This window comes from Zophobas morio, unplaced genomic scaffold (assembly GCF_036711695.1).
Source record: "Zophobas morio isolate AGI-343-1 ecotype UQ-CSIRO unplaced genomic scaffold, CSIRO_AGI_Zmor_V1 ptg000005l, whole genome shotgun sequence".
NCBI classification, from domain to species: domain Eukaryota; kingdom Metazoa; phylum Arthropoda; class Insecta; order Coleoptera; family Tenebrionidae; genus Zophobas; species Zophobas morio.
Window position 1 is genome coordinate 18,383,556 of NW_026972110.1, and position 19,839 is coordinate 18,403,394.

Below are 19,839 nucleotides of genomic sequence, written 5' to 3' on the forward strand. Positions count from 1 at the left end.
TAGCCCCGCCCACCCACCCTCTCTTTTCTTGGAGGGTATTTCATTTGCCAAATTTAGTCTTATCTTAGAAGGTACTATCCCCGCCCACCCACCCTCTCTTTTCTTAGAGGATATATTATTTGCCAAATTCAGTCTTATCTAAGAAAGTACCTAGCCCCACCCACCCACCCTCTCTTTTCTTAGTGGGTATCTGATTTGCCAAAATCAGTTTTATCTTAAGTACCTACTAATGACTAACTTTTACAAAAAATGATCAAAATTTGGAAACATTAGCTTACTTATTTGCACATGGCAGGAATTTTGAACATTGTTTATTTGGTTATGCTTTAATAGATTTTTTTTAAATCTTTTACAAAATAAATTAAGAAGGTAACCTTGTTGACAGAAAATGTAAACAAAGTGCAGTTTAGGTTATGTTCACGTTACTTAGTAATAACCTCACTTTTTTGACATATAGTGTGTATAAATACGGAGACATTTTAGTGACAAAAAATTATCAACAGGTACAGTTTCGGCCAGAAAATCTTGGGCAGTATATTTCTGTCATTTAAAAAAAACACGATGTAGTCTATGCTTTATTGTCATAATGACTGACACTTTTAAAAAATAAATTTTGATATACGGCATCATCCACATTCCAGTCTACGTCAAAATGACAAACATGGCAAACTTGAGGTTATAAGTACGTAAAGCCTGTTTTAGAGCTTGTCATTGGGATGACAGAACTGCCCAAGATTCTGTGGCCGAAACTTAACTACTAGCTCCTTTTTAGTTTTCACAAGGAAATTATTTTCTAATTTTTTTTTCGAGGTTTTTAAATATTTTTGCTGGAAAAAATTTGGTCTTCACTTTTGACATAATTTGGATAAATTTGTTCCAAAAAAATCGTTTTATCCAGACTATTTAACGAATAAAATTTTTGGAACAAAAGCTTTTTCCAATCATTCAAAAAAAAAGAAAATTTAGGTTATTTATATAAACAAAAGTTCTAGTTTGTCAAGTAAAGAAGTTAAAACAAAAAAGCGAAAAAAAAGACAAGTCATCAACACCAAAAAATTTGGATGATAAACGAAGATAAACAACGAATTATAACGAGTGCAAAAAGAACAAACAATGTAACAAAACCGCGTGGTATGAGCTTGATAAAAAACGTCTTTACACGAACATCGACTGACAACAATTAATTCGTGGTTTGACGTCAGCCCCATAATTAGGATTTCTTAATTTAATTAAATAACGACGTTTACAGCAAAATAAATTATTGTTACAAAAAAATCTTAGGAAATTAAATGTTTTCACTTTTTGTTTCAACATTATTTTCAACTACTTAAATAAAACATTAATTCGTTTGTAGTCTAAATATGGAATAAATTTATAATAAAGTCTCTGCTACAATCCAGATCATTGTCAGTTAGCAATAAACGATAATTCTTGTAAAATTACCTTGAAGAAAATTATGCAAGACGCTAGTAATTATGCAATAGACTTAATTACCAGTTTATTATTACCGGCCTTATTATTATTATTTACCTGCTAAGTTAATAAATATTAAGCGTTTTAAAATTTATGTTTGAACCAAGTTTTTTAGCCAACAAAAACAAGTTTCAACTATTACAAATTCGTATACACCGACAAGCTAAATCGCTAACGATCCAACATGTTGTATTTAAAAATGCAAACGCAAACACTACATGTTTCCCAGATCGCTCACACCCTCTTAGGAGATAAAATGGATCGGGTCCTTGCCATTCCCACAATACCGATTCATCAACTACGGCAACAGAGATTGTTCTTGAGCGAAACTTGGTGAAACTTCCCCGGAATCTTAATTGGTCTCAAAAATATGAGAAATAAAAACCGGCAACGCCGGGCTAAGTTTAGAGAACAAATTTCGGTTACATGTCGCCTCTGATTGAAACGAGGAGAAAAGAGAACCCATGTCGCCTCCATTCGGTAATTTTACGGACTTAGGGACGTATTGGCAGCTGTTTCCAATATTTTACAGCTTAAACGACACTTCCGTCCCATCAAGTCCTCAAATCATCGACGCTACATCATGCAAATGGCATAAACCTCCATGAACTCCGATCGGAAAAAATCCAGCTGCGAGCGAATTCTGATTTTTATGCGAGGTAATTATTCAAATGTAGGAACTCGGATGAGTGTTAGTTTTCTCTAATTAAATTACTTAATCAAATAGTTAAGTAGGTAATCATATAATTAAACTCATTTTTCAAGCGGTTATTAAAATTGACGCTGGTTTAGGATTTTCACTCGGCCACACGTGACAAATTAGCCAAGTCACTTACGTATTAACCGAATTTAATTAAATTACGTGAGGGATAAGACGCCCTAACGCAGTTATTAGGGTACATACATTAGTTAAGAGGTGATTAAAACTTTACTTGCAAGTTAGATAGGTGTGCTTGGGAGGAGTTTAAATGAGTTTTTTAAGCTTTAGTTTAAAAAACGTGGAGACCGTCGTTGGACTTGGAGGGAACGACGATCCTGAGATTTGGACACTTATGGCCACTACTTTGTTCTATTAAGGCCAGCTGGGAAACGCTTTGGAAAAACAAAATCGGGGTTTCACAAACGACTTTAATTCATTTTCTCACTAAACAAAGCCAACATTAAAGGAAGTGCGCAAAAAAGCACGACGAAATGAAAGAGGGAGTGTAGGTACACCTAATTTAAATAAGTTGGTATAATCAGTGTTTTAAAGACATTTGTTCGCCCTCTAAAAGGTGACCAACACCTCGTACATGTCGAGACGTATTTTTGTTCATATAGGTTTTCTGTCAAAGAAAATCGGAAAAAAAAACACAGCCAATTTTCGGAACAGCTTTGTAGTGAGCTCTTTGAACTAATCTTGACGTTTAGATTTGAAATCTCACGTATTCAACGCCGATTTTAATTCATTCACAGCACAATTGGCAGCTGTTTTTATTCAAGGTTTAAATTTATCGACTTGGGAGTCAATTTTTTGTTGACTTTGTGTCACCGCATACTGAATTTTGCCACATAGCAACACCAACTAGTTATATAACTAGAGAAAATCTGCATTAAGAAAATTATTTGAAATTGACAGGTTCTATACTTTGACAATACCTTGTATATTTTTTTGTTATTTTAGTTTATTTATTCATTCTATACAGCAAAGTAGCAAGATTTTTAAACATACATATTTTTTGGATATTTTTTACAAAAACGCACAAGTCGAATGTAAAAAAGAGTATAGAGCATTAAACGATAACGATCATTTTATGAAATTTCAAGCGCCATTTACTCAAACCATTTTCAAAATTTTGATACACCATTCGTATGTTGCTTTTTAAATCAGCTCATCAAGGTCCGGTTAGGTCAGGTCGATCAGGGATCCCAGAATTTTTTTGGAATAGTTAGGTAACTTTTTAAGAATTTCAGTTTTTCAGTACCTCCCTCCTCCCATGAGTTTTTGACCGTTTTTCGAATTATTTAAGAAAAATTAATTTCCAGACTGAATTTTTCAAAAATATTGGTCGTAATCATCAACACTTTGTTTCTCGAATCAGCTCGTCGACATTTATGTCCCAGAATTTTTTGAGAATGTTTAGGCAATTTTTAAAAAATTGCAATTTGTCAATGAATTTTTTTTCAGTGTTCCGAAATATCGAAATATAAAAAAAACTAATTTTCAAACCAAATTTTTCGAAAATCTTCTCCCGGGACCACTAATACCTCACATATTTTGAATCAATTCGTCCCAGAATTTTTAAACAACTTTTGAAAAATCTGAATTTTTCAATGCCCCCGGTATGAATTTTTTTAACATTTTTAGCTTTCGGAATATTTAAAAAAAAATGTCCAAATTTTTAAAATCAAATTTTGTATGTCATCTTTACTTTTTGCAAAACCCCAACTGTCAAAGAACAAATATTATTGTGTTTCTAGAATATTGGAAAAAAGCTGTGACGCATTTTTGTTTTCTGAGCGCAAACGAATGACTATTTTCATATTTTGTCGACGTTTAATGACCCCCTAGAGTACCAAAAAATAGATCCTCCGTTTCCGTAACTGCTAAGATAAGAATGATTTTAGCAAATGAGAAACCCTCTAAGAAAATAGAGGGCGGGTGGGCGGGGCTAGTACTTGCTAAGATAAAACTGATTTTGGCAAATCCCATACCTTCCAAGAAAATAGAGGGTGGGTGGGCGGGGCTAGTACTTGCTAAGATAAAACTGATTTTGGCAAATGACATACCCTCTAAGAAAAAAGACGATAGGTGAGTGGGGCTAGTACCTGTTAAGACTGATTTTGGCAAATGACATATTCTCTAGTAAAATAGAGGGCGGGCGGGTGGGGCTAGTATCTGATAAGGTAAGACTGATTTTAACAAGTGATGTATCCTGTAAAAAATTTAAATTATTATAAGAAAAGACATTAGACGCTCCAAAGCGCTTTCAAATACCTTCCAAGAATATAGAGGGCGGATGGGAGGGGCTACTATTTAATAAGATAAAACTGGTTTTGCCAAATGATATACTTTCCAAGAAAATAGAGGGCGGGTGGGCGGGGCTAGTACTTGCTAAGATAAAACTAATTTTGGCAAATGACATACCTTCCAAGAAAATAGAGGGCGGGTGGGTGGGGCTAGTATTTAATAAGATAAATCTGATTTTGGCAAATATACCGTCTAAGAAAAAAGACGATAGGTGAGTGGGGCTAATACCTGTTAAGACTGATTTTGGCAAATGACATATTCTCTAGTAAAATAGAGGGCGGGCGGGTGGAGTTAGTAAGCTAGTAAGGTAAGACTGATTTTAGCAAATGACGTATCCTGTAAGAAATTTAAATTATTATAAGAAAAGTATTAGCGGTTCCAAAGCGCTTTCAAATACCTTCCAAGAATATAGAGGGCGGGTGGGAAGGGCTAGTATTTAATAAGATAAAACTGATTTCGGCAAATGACATACCTTCCAAGAAAATAGAGGGCGGGTGGGTGGGGCTAATACCTGCTAAGATAAGAGTAATTCTAGCAAATGACTTATCCTCTAAGAAATTTAATTAAATTATTAAAAGAAAACGCACTACAAAGCACTTTCAAATTCTTTCCAAAAACGAATACCTAGAACTTCAAGAGAGTTTTAAATGTTTAAAAAAAAAAACGTTTATTAGATAGTCTTCGAAACTACCGAACCAATAATTGTTCTCAAATTTTATATGTAGTATGTTTGCCAGGCATATAATGTGGATGCGTAATGTTGTTCAAATTTCCTAAAATAACCTACTCATATATACATATTTGAATTTTTTTTGTTATATTTTTGTGGACTTTTTTGTAGCCTTCTTCCTTTTTTTAAATCATTTTTTGTCACTTTTTTTTTGTTTTTTTTTTGGGAAATATTTTTTGTCCTCTGTGTCGGTTTTCTATATATTTTTTGTTGCATTCTTTTCTGACTTTTTTGACACCTTTTTTTTGACTCTCTTCCTTTAGTCGTATCATCTTGGTCAAATCTTTGGCCCTCTTTCTAAAATACTTTTGTCATGGTCTTTTTTTAGCTTTTTTTTAATTTTTTTTGTTGTCTGTTTTCACATTTTTGTCGCATTTTTGATGGGTTTCTTTGTCCCTTTTGTTCTTTTTTTGTGGACTCGTTTTATCATTTTTGTAGTCGTTTCTTTTTGTGTCACTTTTTGTCGCCTCTTTTTTTCCATTTTTTGTTGTATTTTAATTTTTTAATCATCTTTCTTTTTTCATATTTGTGTTGCGTGTTTTTGTTGAAATTTTGTCGCTTTTTTGTCACTTTTTTTTGTTCACTGCTTTTGTTTTTGTCGCCTTTTTCGATCCCCTTCTTGTCGTCGCCTTTTGTGACCGCACTATATGGCTCTATTTATGAATCACTTTAGTAGTGGCGTTTTTTGTGGTTTTTGTTCATTTCTCTTTGTCTTCTTTGTTGCTTTTATCATCTCCACTACCACTTTGATGACGTCACCTCAAAGTTGTGTGTGGTATCTGTTACCGAAATCTTATAAAACAGCACACTCCTGTACTGGTGGTTTATGAATCCGTCGTCAGTTTTTTCTCTTGGTATCTAAATTTCCGCAAAAAAAAATACAAACTGAATAACAAATTTAAAAGTAACGAAGGTCGTGAGTTCGATTATCTTATGCGGCTTTTTTTATTTCACTGTGACTAATTTATAATTTTTTTTTAATTACTAGATATATTATAAAAATAACAAAATTTCGCGATTTATTGGGCTGTACTTCGGGGGCGAGGGAAGTTCTATCTAAATAGTCTTAGACCAATTTTTGACTCAAACGAGAATCAAAATACAATTGATTGAATCACAATATTTTTAATAATAAACATCTCATGATATACTGAAAGATATAAATAGGTACATTTTAGTCCAGTAGTCACTGGATCAAGCTTAATGTGTTCCAAAAGAGTACGGTAGGTTCTAAGATAAACTGTAAAATTGTAAAATAAATTGTAAATTATACTACAAAAACTTGAGTGTAAAATTAAAAAAAATAATTTAAGCGCGACTTATTAGTCAGCAAAATTTAGTAGGCGTTTTACCATTTGCAGAATAATTTTACACTTAAATTTACCAGCAATTCACAAGCTGTAATAATTGTGTCGAGAAAAAATGAAATTCGTTAAAGTGGTCCGATTAAAAACAAATCAAACGTTTACGTTGCTAGTCGCTATGAAAAAAATTACAATTATCTTTAAAACGTGAGCCATACACACGCCTCAACTGTTTAACAGTAAATAATAGTAAGATTTTTTAAAGCAAATTTTATATTCTTAACAAATTGGCTCAAAAAATAGCACAGACAATCCACAAAAAAGGTGGGTGGATGGATTAGTCAACAACAGGTATAGCCGCATTATTTTAGGCATTTGAAATAGTAGATACTTGGCACATTTTTGAGGTGACGTCACCAAAATTTCAGTGGGGATTATAGACAAATTAGCAAAGTTTAATAGTTGCTTAGTTTCTCCAAAAATCTATGAATGGGATGTACATCTAGTAAAATCGTAAACCGACAGACGACAGACACACAGACGGCAATAGTTACTTTTTTATTTTAATATTAAATTCAGAGTGCCGAAAACATGCACAGGCACACCAAAAACAACCTGTTGACATTTTTTTTTTACAAAATTCGATCTTCAGCAGACTGAACACGAATCGTTTATTTAATGAGCTATTCCAAAGGTGATAATGATAACATTTCAGGAAATAAAGGTCTTATTATTTGACTTTCGGCAAGCACCTTTGTTTTTTTATTACAATTGAACCTTGTCTACAGGTTAGGTGTGGGTTTAAATCGACCCGAGATATGAAAAAACCTGTCATTTGGGTAGTTCGCCGCGAATTCTTACGGGTTGGTTTCGCTCCTGCTACCATATTTCACAGTCATCTCTTCATCACAGTCCTGAAAAGTTTTTTGCGCTTTTCCCCGAAAATCGCCTTTAATTAGAAAATTATCTAAAACAAAATACAAGGTTGCGCGCAAACTATAATTGAGCGAGTCCGATAGCATGTTGAACGGATTTAATTGGTGCCAAAATTTATTACAACTTTGCTAAATAACAATTTAGACGTATTAACATATAAAGTAATATAAAATCCAAGGTTGTATGATCAAGTTTCGGTAAATAATATGCAAGGCATTGAAAGCAAACGTCGTATTGTGTCGTAAGGTTCTAATTGCCCCCGGTTAACACACGAACAATTCAAATGCATTTTTTCCTGTTTATTTGATTTTCGCCTCGCTACGCGTGACTGGATGTAAATTCGCCTAAAAAACTTACAGGTGAGATCTTTTGCTCTGGAGCAGTCAGTCTTTGTCCTGCAGTACCGGCTGGTACGTCAGCTAACCCCCTCACTTGTAACATTTGTGCAGTCTTTAAAAAATCCGTAAGTTGTTCTTGCCCTATGTGTACTTCCCCATTGTACATAAACCTGGAACAAAAAGTCAGGTTTTAATTACATTTATTAAAGGATAGTTCACGCATGGCGGGTTCCATTTTGAGCGCTAAACAAGATATCTGAAGTATGAAAGCTGTCACGAGATGGTAGGAATATATCACTTAAATGACACCTGCAATGGAAAGATTCAAATCTCCGGTTTATCCGACTTCTTTTCGGTCGGAATACGAGGAGCTGATTGGTATAACATACAGTTGGTTGTTTGATTAAAATACCGAAGTGTCGTGTTACACGTGGGCTAAAGGCGACTCGACTCTAATTAGAAAAATATTCGTTTAAATGGTTTTAGAAAACCAAAACCAACGCTTCCGTGCGTTGCTTCGAAGACACCACATTTTTAAAATAGCTTAAAGTGACACTTCTTTGTTCTAAAGTATCCAGTGTCAAAAAGGTCAATTGCAGCATAACATTTTTAGACCATTTTCGAAAATTAATTCATTGGTATTAAAGTTTCTCCGATTTTTTGTTGTTCCTAATTGGCTACAAAATAGTAGAAAATATAATTAAAGTACCTAAAAAGGGCAACAAAAAAGTTGTAACATTAAAAATTAAAAGAGAGTGAAATCTTATCAATAAAAGAAATAACTTAAAATGTAGGTATCGTAAATACCATTAAAATTGTGCTTTAAAGTTATCTATTTAAGTTTACTTTAGAAAATACGCACTTACAACTAAATTAACGGATTCAGTGTCATATTCGTACGAAATTAATAACTTTAGCTGTACCCAACACTTTTTCTACAATCGAGTGGCACACACACATACAATGAGAATTTTGCTAAACAATCGTAAGAAATAATATACTCCACAATTATAAAAAGTAAGTCATTTCGCACGAGTAGTTTTCGATGGGTATATAATGAGCACTTTTCCAAACGAGTTAAGGAAAAAACACTTACGTCACCGTCTGCTGACAAAAGTACCCACTAAACCTCTATAACGCAAATTTTATAGGTATACTGTTTTTTTTTTTAATGTGTTTATTCTGTACCTATTTATAAACAAGATCAGTCAAATACCTTCACGATTATAGATTTTCAAAATATAGGTTTTGCTTTTGAAATATATATTTGTCACTACTTCAGAAACCAAATTGCTTTTATATTTCAATTTTGCTCCAGAAAATTTCTTTGAATTCTGTGGTGTAGAAAATAAAATACGATGTTTTTGGTTTACACTTAGTTGACACGATATAACGGGTGTTCAATTGAAAAAGTCATCAAGTTGGCGTTGCTTTTTTGGCAGATGAAAACGTGTCTAAAAATGTTGTGTTTTATTAAGCCCTATTGTATAACTGACATTCTCGCGTTGTCAGCTGTCATGGATTGAATTTTAGGGTTATTGTTGACAGACTTCACAATGTCAAAAAATCAAAGCCAACTCGATCACCTTTTCAATTCATAGGTGACTCATGAATGAAAACTATACCGGGTGTCTCTTTTATTTGATACAACCGCTGTAATTTTTTTATCCTAAGCCTGTAGTTGTTTGACAAACTTGTATCATTTTAAAAGATCTATCTGATGGCAACAACTTTTCAATTGTTTTTCAAGCAACTAGATTTTGAATTAAATGAAAAATTTTTGAGATATTTACTAAATAGCATGTTTGTTGTTGATTTTAGAATATTGGTTGCTTTTGATTTTTTGTAGTAAAAAATCAATCTTTCCATTTAAGAAAAAATATACCTAGTGTTCCGTTAAAAAAAATTAAGTTGATGTCATTTCCGTCTCTACCGAAAGTGATAATAAAAATGCGTGGTTATCATCACATAGATCGTTTAAAATGATACAAATTTGCTCAAAGAAGTACAGGTTTATCTTTAAGAATAAAAAAGTTACAGGGGTTGTATCAAATAAAAGAGACACCCTGTACAATATAAGCAGCTGACAACTAATAAAAATCTCTTTCCTAACCGATATCACCTTCTCATTTTGCTTTTTAGGGTTACTCAATAAATTTCCAGATAAAAAAGTACTTTGGATTTTTCAGTACATTTTCACAGTGTAAAATTTACATAATGAAGTTATGGAATTATCAATAGACCTTGTCCACAACTTTGTCCAAATAATACACAGAATTTTTTTTTTAAACATCGTAATTTTCACTCATTTTCATAAATCATTATTATTTACAAAAATTTCGGAACGCGATTTTCACCACTGTTTTCAGCTTACAAAACTTTAGGAAATATAGGACAAATATTGTCGAGTTTTTTTGAAATGAAATAGAGTAAAAGCAACCTGTTTCCCAAAAATTGTATTGTTAGTATACGCTCCCAAAAATAGTTATTTTACGGACTCATTTAAGTCCGTAGAATGAGTTTTTTCGGATTCAAACCAAAAAATAGTTATTTTTCGTACTAGTACCTAAAATACAGCTTTTGTAGTTTGATGCGATACTAAAAACATTTTTTTTACTTATAGTTAACCCTAGAATTTTTTGCATTTTAATAAATCTTATTTTCTAAATTTGAAATTAAACCTACGTAGATTCAAACATATTTTTTTAGACCTTCTATAAGTTATTTTTACGGAAGTTTTTAAACTTCTAGTAACAAAACGTTTTTAAAAATAATTTATAAATAAAATGAGGATAAAATACTTTTCCTATAACTATTACCAAAATTCTACGCACATATACAGGGTGTTTACTAAACATGCGACAAAAATTCAGTGGGTGATTCCTTGGGTTACTTTTAAGATTTTTTTGTGCTTGAATGATTTTGGGAAAGACGCTTTGTTTCGAAGATAAAAGGCGATAAAAGCTTTTCCAAAAAATTGGTCGAAAGTTGTTTCGACAGAACTTCCCTCGCACCGAAAGTACAATGAAACATATCTAGCATTTTCGAGTTGAGTTTTTACTTTACACAATTTTGTGCTGACATCAACATTTTTTCAAGAACACGTATATGAACTTGAATTGGTGCAGTATAATACTTGCTAAGATAAGACTGACCGTGGCAAATTACATACCCCCTAATAAAAGAGAGGGCGGGTGGGCGGGCTAGTACTTGTTAAGATAAGATTGATTTTGATAAATGACTGAACAATATTAAGAGTAATCACTGGAATGAAGAGGGCTAAGTTTAACTTTTTCCTACAGAATCTTGTATAAGCAAGCAACAGTCCCGCCCACCCGCCCCCTCTTCATTCCAGTGCTTATTTCTTCGTACTCTAGGGGTCATGGAAGGTGGAGACAACATAAAAGTAGATGGTTGGCCGACGGACTCAATTACAATACTTTCATATTACATGTAAAAAATTTTAATCTACAAAAACTGGTGAAAATGGCTAGCTACAATTAGGATTTAATTTTTTTCCATTGACCAGGGTAGTTTCTTATTGCATTACACCCCTTTTCTCAAATATTCTTCATTTTCCACTATAGTAGTGTACACTATCGTTTTCAAATGGCTCCATAGGTAAAAATCCAAGTGATTTAAGTCTGGAGATCGAGCAGCCCATAAGTGAGGTCCACCTCAAGCAATCCAGCGATCTTCATATATTTGCAGTAAGACCTAGTTTTACTTTACTTTTAGCGCTCATTCAAGAACAAAAAAATCTTAAGATAAACCAAGGAATAACTCCCAGAATTTTTACCGCATATTTAGTAAACACCCTGTACATAATAAATCATTTCCGAACTAGCTGTAGTAAATAATGTATTATACCCAATTAGTGTAAATGAGAAATAAATGCTCCGTGTGAAATGTACACTGTACTTTTCCTTGATTGTTACTGAAATTTTGTTTCAGGCGTGCGTTTCTAAATAGTCGTTGGGAGAAAATGTTAACAAAACAATCTTCTGAAAAGTGTGACAGTTAAAACTCTAAAAAGGCAACTTTAAGATGGAATTGCGTTTTTTTTTCAATACGATTTTTCAAGGTTTCTTTGTAAAATGTTCTTTTCAGCATTTTTCAGATATCGGGTGTTCAATTGGAAAAGTCATCAAGTTAGCCATGATTTGTTTGTAAACTTTGTGAATTATGTCCACAGTTAACCTAAAATTTAATCGATGACAGTTGACAACGCGGAAATGTCAATTAAACACAGCAGTATATGGATTCATAAAACACAAAATTTCTAAAATTGATTGAGATACATTTTTAAAGAAACGTGATGGAAAATTTCACCAAAATTTTAAGATGATAAATTGTTCACAAAAAATACCCTTGCGTTACATGTAAAAATCGTGAACAGATTGTATTTAAAATTTCATAATAATAAGTTTGTTAACAATGGGTACACTCTGAAAATGTACCGAAAATTTCAAAAATCAAAAAAATGGCACCCAAACTTGACTGACAGTTGTACTACAGCGCCATCAAGGTGTCAAGCTTCAAAACTTTAGGGTTACCATAACCTAAACCCAGGTTACGCAAACCCGTGTCACCAAACCGACCATTATGGATAAAAAATGCAAAACTACCTTCCTTGTTTTGCTAGTGTTGACAAATATTCTGTTTACCGAGACATTTACCGTTGTTCGTAAGACCCACCTTAAGGTGGGAAAACAAGAAATTTAAATTTCATGTTTCCATACACTTATAAGGTTTCAATTTATAAATTAATAGATAACTCTAAACGCAAACAACTTTACGCAACGATAAATTGAAATTCAATTTGAGGAAAATTAAAATTTAAAAACACGACTCTCACACTGAAATAATTCTATTTTTGTAAATCGACTACGATAGTACACACTAGATAAATCTCGCGCTGTTTACTACGGAAAAATACGTAACACATTTATATTTTCATTAGGGTTTCGGCTAATTTTACCCGCGTTACCTAACCTTAAAAAATATGTGATCGAATTTATATCTGTAAACTCTTCTAAGAAGCCGGAGCCAGTTTTTATATATTTAAATTAAAACAAGGTTGCGTACTTTAGTAACTTTTGTGTTGACTAGTTTTCAATTCCAAGATCGACACTATCGGTCAAAAATTTTGGCAACTACGTTTTGTGGTAGCAAAAGTAGTGAAAGTGGTTGAAAAAGGTGCTGAAAGCTTGTGTGATCAAACTCGACGTGACACCTTGTAAATTTGCATTGTCGCCCACTGCCCATATCCTCTACAATGCACCAACAATTACCAATAAAGCAGATACAAATCCATACACAGCACGTAGACAGCCTCTACTTTTTCACGCCACGACAAATCCCAAAACTACTCAATTTCGACACGGCGTCCTTCGACACCACCTCTAACCCCTAATTTTCATCTTTCTCAATCCGAATCAAACACACCACCACCTTACCTTAACAGACTTTCCATGTCTTTTTGCTGTACATCCCTAAGGATAACGATGGGATGCTGGCAGGGATTCGCTTTGAGCAACCTCCTAAAGTAGGGACTACACGCCGACAGCACAACTTTGTGTGCCGTAAACGAACATCCATCACAGGCCAACGTGACATCGACGAAGTCTTCTTCATCTCGCAAGTGTCGAAACGACGACAGAATCGACGAATGGAAGTCATTCCAGCGCAGCGAGTATTGCTGCTCGGGGGAGGTGTCGCCCCCCATCGGGCAAAGGGAAGGTGCAATCTCTACGCCAATGATTAAGCCGTTTTAACTACGCCACTGGATGCCCGCGCAGACCGACGGTCCCGTCGTGCGTTCTTGCTATCTCTTCAGGAACATTGACTGAGCTTGAGGATTGCGTCTTGGCGTTGATAGGAGCCTTAAAAGTAGTGAGATCGTTTGCTTGCGATTCGTGTGGGTTAGCGGGTTTTCATGGTTGGTTTCTTATTTCTAGTTTCTGAAACAAAATAATAATAATAATAATAATAGTAGTAATCATAAATTCTTGAAGATATTTAAGTAAAACGGAGGGAAAAATTACAACTATTAAGAAATTTGTGCAGACTTTAGTAGACACTACTTCCCTCGTCCTGTGAAGCGTAACCACTACATGTCAAAATGCAAATTTTTGCGAAGATTTCCTGACGAAAAAATCACAGCCAATTTTTCCGCAATACTTTTCGTTAAGCAATTCATCCATTTAAGGTGATTATTTTTTTAATTTAATTAATTATTGATGGTTTATTATTGTTACACATACAAATTGCTATATCATTCACGTTTCAGGTGAGATGGAATTTACTCAACATAATTTGCAGATGACGTCAATTTCTTGGAAGAGATCAATGAATGAACAAAATTCTGTTAATATTCTGTATTTCCTAAATCAATTTTCCTAAATTAAAAAAAGTCCGCTGTGTAATTTTAGTAGTTTTTTAGTGTATTTTTTACTGAATGTTTAATATCACATCAACAGCTAATATTCTGAGTGAGAGAAGGGTACAAGGGTGTAATTTTGATTTTATTAACTTTATTTTTTAACATAATTACTGTATCTTAATCTAAAGCAGTACAATCCACATATATATAGGGTGAGTTACCAAGTGCGCGGACCTCGATATACTAATTACTATTAGAGATAAAAAATAAGTTACGCACCAAAGTTCTACAGTTTTTTTAGCAGCATATGCTAAAATTATTTTGAACTGTACATAGTGTTTTGCTTTTGAGGCATAACACGCAATTTATTTTTTTTAATAGAACACCCCATATATTTTTACATGTTCCCATTCTCACAGTTTATTTTCAAAATTCCGATGCAAAGTCCCACGTGGTACCAATTAAATGCATTTTTAGTATACAGTGTGTTATAAAAAATCTCCAATTTAATAGTTTTCAAATATCGATATTTTAGTTTTTTCAAATATAACACCCTATATCTTATTATTGCATCTTACTCTACTTTATGTTCCAATTCTTGCAATATGTCCACGTGTCTCTTAAGAAAGTAAAAAATCGCAGTAACAATCAACCTTATATGTAGAAACACCATGTATATGAAGATTCAATTTTATTTATACGACAACAAAGCGGGTACCTTTTTTTATCTTTCCACAAAATATTGTAACACCGATTTTAAAGATGACCCTACGGCGATTTTTTGTGAACCCTTCCATTGCTAAAAAATTTCAAAAAAATTTAAATAATGTGGCAACATCCGAATTTAAAAAATAAACAGTGGTGGTAAAGCCTAAAAAGAGATCAATCAAAATACGTAAAAATATATAGGGTGTTTCATTTCAGAAAATGAAGAAGAGAACACTCTGTAGAGTTAACACTAATTTTATCATAAACTACACCTAAAATGTTTCTAAAATCAGTCCACCAAGTAGTTGCCGAGATCCAATACAAGCCAAGACGGGGGACTGTATGTTTTTAAAGAAAAGAAATGCCAAAGGTCAAAATCAAAGCGGATTCATAAGCCACAAGTACGGGGTTACATATATATTTTAATTTAAACAGCTTTACCATGCCAAATTCTAAGGTGATTCAAATTATTAGTGGGAATGATTAGACAAATTTTGGTTAGCTGTTTGACATCTACAATCTATTGTTGAAAATGGACTATTTTGAGAAAAAATCAGGGAATGAAAATTATTGTTTTCATTTTCACAAATGTACAAGGAGATATCGAATTGGTAGATTTGTCAACTCTGGTGACGTTTCGGATGATAATTTCTTCTAAAGAAATAGAGATTTTGCAATTAAGCTCCGCCCCCCAGCTCACGACGAATAATAAAATTCGTCACAATTGAGATAGGGGCGGGTGGGTGGGGCTTCACTTTCTTTTCGTAATACAGTCTTCTTTCAACATGTAGGTAAGCGAAGAAAAATGTTGCTTCTTCGGTGGGAATCGAACCGCACGTTTACCACTTGCCGGGCGGGTGCCCTTACCACTAGACTACGGAGGAGCTTATATTTCCTCGCTTACTACTAAGTATTATTGTGCCGCCACAAACAGTATAATACTTAAACTATCAAACGGTATATACATTAAGAAAAAGAAGCCAAAAATTAAACCCCGCCCACCCACCCCGATCTCAATTGTGCTGAATTTTTCATTTGTTGTCAGATCGAGGGGCGGAGCTTAATTGCAAAATCCATATTTGTCTACAAAAAGTCACCACTTTTGTTTGAATTAATTTGTTACGAAAAGAGACTACGTATATTAAGAAAAAAGGCAGAACATAAAAAAACTACTCTACTCTAGCGTAAATTGGTAGATCTGGCAACTCTGGTCATGTTTCACATGGTAATTTCTTGTTAAGAAATAGAGATTTTGCAATTAAGCTCCGGGGGCTTAATTTTTTATTTCTTTTTCTTAGTATGTATAGTTTTCCTTCATTAACACGATACTTAAACTATATATATTTTATATATAATTTCTTGTAGAGAAATATAAAGTCTGCATTTAAACTCCGCCCCCCGGCTAACGATGAATAAAAAAATAAATCACATTTGAGATGGGGTGGGTGGGTGGGGCTTATCCATTGTCTTTCTGTTCGTAATATACATACTCTTCTTTCTGCAATAAAATGCTTAAAATATCAAACGGTGAATTTGCGATTAAGAATTATATTTTAGGTATTGTGTCGTTGAAAAAACACTATATTAGAATAATTTTACTTGGGCAGCTTCTATTTATGAAATTAAAATTTTTCTCTTCTAAATTATAGCGAACCTGAATAATAAATTAATTTTATTTTAGGTATTATTTGTTACTAGATACTAAAATAATAATAACATTAACAATAATAATTGTATTTGCGCTATAAATACAAAGTGTTTGTTTATACACGTTTAAACAGAAATAAAAAAAAAAACAAAAACTTGAAATTTTTACTTCCCGAGCATAAACTAGGAACCATCGAGGGGCCAGTTACTTTTATGTTTTCAAGACGTTTCATGATCCCAATAGTATGAAAAAATAGGTCCTCCGTTTCCGACTGTCTGTCGTCAGTTTGTGGGGCGTTTCGATTTCATCATACAGATAATCTCCAAAACTACTAGACTGATTGTTATAAAATTTTGCACGTTTTGCAGGAATAACATGTCCATAAGTTGTCTATTGATCGACACTAATAATTTGATGATGTTACCTCAAATGGTATGTTGTAAAGTTCATAAAATAACATATTCTATACTTGTGTTTATGAATCTGTTTTTAGTTTTACTTGCTCAATCTAGGTTAGGGAAGTATTGCAATCGGGCCCACCCCATGTTTTCTCAATATTTTATGATCCCAAGAGTATAAAAAAATTTGTCTTCCGTTTCTCGTGTCGACATTTATTAGGCAGGTAATTTTCAAAACAGGACCGACTGTAAATTTTATTTTAGGAATATTGTGCAATGGTAAAACGCTAACCAAAATTTGTTTTACCATTCTCGCCAATAATTTAATCACGTCACCTAAAAATTTTGCATAGTAAATGTTATTTAAATTTTATAACTGAGACATCCGAATTATTTTTAATTTGGTATTAGTGTACAAACGCCGTACTTTATAGGCGTCTGATCGATTCTGAAGGCCTGATTTTTTAATGTAGAAGCCGAATTTCTTGTCATGGCGGGGAGGAGCAAATGATTTTCTGTCTAATACCTTGGACAAATTTTTACTGCAATCACTCTTGTTCGATATTCTAATTATTAAAAGAAACCAGGGTTGGAAAAAAATCGGTTTTTTTTTTAAATAAGAAATCGATAATTTTTTTAAAAGAAAACACGATTTTTTTAATTTAAAAGCTTTACATTTTATTTAGTTGTAATTTTCATTTCCTGCGTATTTTCAAACATTAACAAATCACAAATATGCGGCTCTGCCATGTTTGAATCGTGCCTCTATCGGCAAATGTAAACTGCAGCTGACGAAAAAAGACTTTAAATGCCAAGAGTCTGATTCTTTTAATTTTGGGAAAGTGTCGTAAAACCATGGTCAGTTTTTTTTTGAAAGCTTGAAACGGTCTGCACCCATTGTAGACATAAACGTAACCATCCCAGATGTCTTTTTTTGCTATTACTTTACGACACTGCCAAAGTTAAAGGAATCGGACTGTACTTGTAAATTACAACGGATCTTTCGCCTTGCGGTGTCCCAGAAAGGTCTACGTAAATTGCGGCGGTACGCAGGTAGTACCCTTATTGAATGAAATTGCAATTTTTAGGTCAAGCACATTTTGAAGGAATACATTTTTCAGACTTTTTTAAAGAAAAAATAATTCTTTTCTTTATTAGGGTTTAGTTTATCAGCCAACAAGTCTTGGATATTTAGATAAAACATTTCTATATTTATATTTATTGTGTGCAATGATGTAAGAATAAATTCAGATAAGTCACTCATGTAAATCAAAAACAACACCAGACCTAATATAGTTTCTTGAAGTAGGTACATCAAGATAAACTACTTTAGCTTCCGAAAAGAAGATACGATTGAATTAAATTAACACCATCTGGAGTAAATTTATACAAAAACAGCTTTAAAAACAAATACCTAATAATTGTATTTATTCGGATACTATCGCTGAAATATCTAAAAGCAAACTGACTCATCGTAAGTAAGTTATTTTCTTCAAAATATTTAGTTCAGTATTTTGTAAACTAAAAGTAAAAGTACAGATTTAAAATGTCCACTCTTTCCAAAATTACCTAACTATTATTTTTTCAAAACAAGTGAACCTTTCACACTGGGTTTACTAAGAAGATTTAAAAGTACTTTCATTTTAATTGTTGTTTTGTATTCGTACGACGATGAAAATAGATAAAATGCTAAATTGCAAATAGAAGTTGTTTGCATATCATATCACCAACTGCTACTACAATTTGAAACATTCTTAGCCTCCGGGGATGGAACTTTAATTGGAAGTTAAATAAACAAGAAAAGAACAAATACAAGTGAAACATATCAACGGTGACGGATTTATTAGCCTCCACTCATTCATTTATATCACCTGATATTTAAATCGGTGTTAAAATTTTTATAGCCCGAATTAATAATCGTCGTCATACAATAAAGTGATACTTCCGAACTGAAGCTAATTAGTGACTTTGCATAATCAAACTCGTTATAAAAGAAAGCTGCAATGATTTTCATGTAATTTTTTTGTTTAGTGCCACCAGTGGCGCTGCAAATGCGCTTTAACGCATAACAATGTCGGTTCCAGCAAACAAAGAAATATGAGCCATTAGAATCGAAAATAAAGCTAGGTCGGTTGCTTTAAAAGATCGCGGGCCTTCATAACATCATTATTTTTTACTGCTATTTTTTCCGAGAAACCGTGGCTGCATCGAATTTTTCCTCTGAACATATTCCAACTTGTGTTCATTGTTATTTAATGAAATTTCAACGAAATTGGAACCATTGTCATCGAAAATTTATTCTTCCACTTTGAACGGAAGGATTTTGCCGAAGGGGCGCCGCTGGTGTCATTAGCATAAGAGGAATTGCCGATAATTTCAAGCAACTACGTAAAAGACACACCTATTTACATAACAATTTGCTATTAAATGGAATCATTTAAATAAATTCTTTTTTAATTAGCCACAAATAAAGAATTTTAATTCGACGATTGGAGAAGTAAAATTTTGTGTAGGTACTTTAATTAAAGCCGATTTTTGCCGTGACGTAATAATGATTGCAGAGCTGTTTTCCCCTAATAGTAAATATATCTCTAAATGTAAATACTCCACGACAAATTTAATTTAGTCGGGATTTGTTTATATTTTCTGCCTCGCAAAGTAAATGTTTGAACTGAAAACGGGCAGACGCCCGAAGAAATGTCCGACATGAAAAATAAGCGATTCCAGGACGAGCTCGTTATTAGATTACCAGGACATACGTGACAATTCGACGCACTTAAACAGGAATTACCAAAATAACCGAATCATTAAATAATAAATCAATGAGGAATTAATAAATGGAACGGAAAGTGCCGTAATTGACAAAACATTTTATTGCAGTTTAATTGGGTGTATGACGATATCCTTTC

General features: G+C 33.2%; 1 protein-coding gene across 6 annotated transcripts in view; it reads right to left on the reverse strand.

Annotated features, from left to right (window-relative positions):
- LOC135122911 (protein abrupt-like) overlaps nt 1–19,839 on the reverse strand; it is a 91,209-nt gene that overhangs the window by 38,594 nt on the left and 32,776 nt on the right. For all 6 annotated transcript variants that reach the window (XR_010279484.1, XM_064047427.1, XM_064047429.1 and 3 more), the window contains exons 2-3: nt 13,251–13,754; nt 7,811–7,961 (exon numbers count right to left, since the gene is read on the reverse strand). Coding sequence is in view for 5 of the 6 variants with exons in the window: in XM_064047427.1 (XP_063903497.1) it covers nt 7,811–7,961; nt 13,251–13,519 (420 nt within the window). In the remaining variant the exon portion in view is untranslated. The remainder of the gene's footprint in view (nt 1–7,810; nt 7,962–13,250; nt 13,755–19,839) is intronic.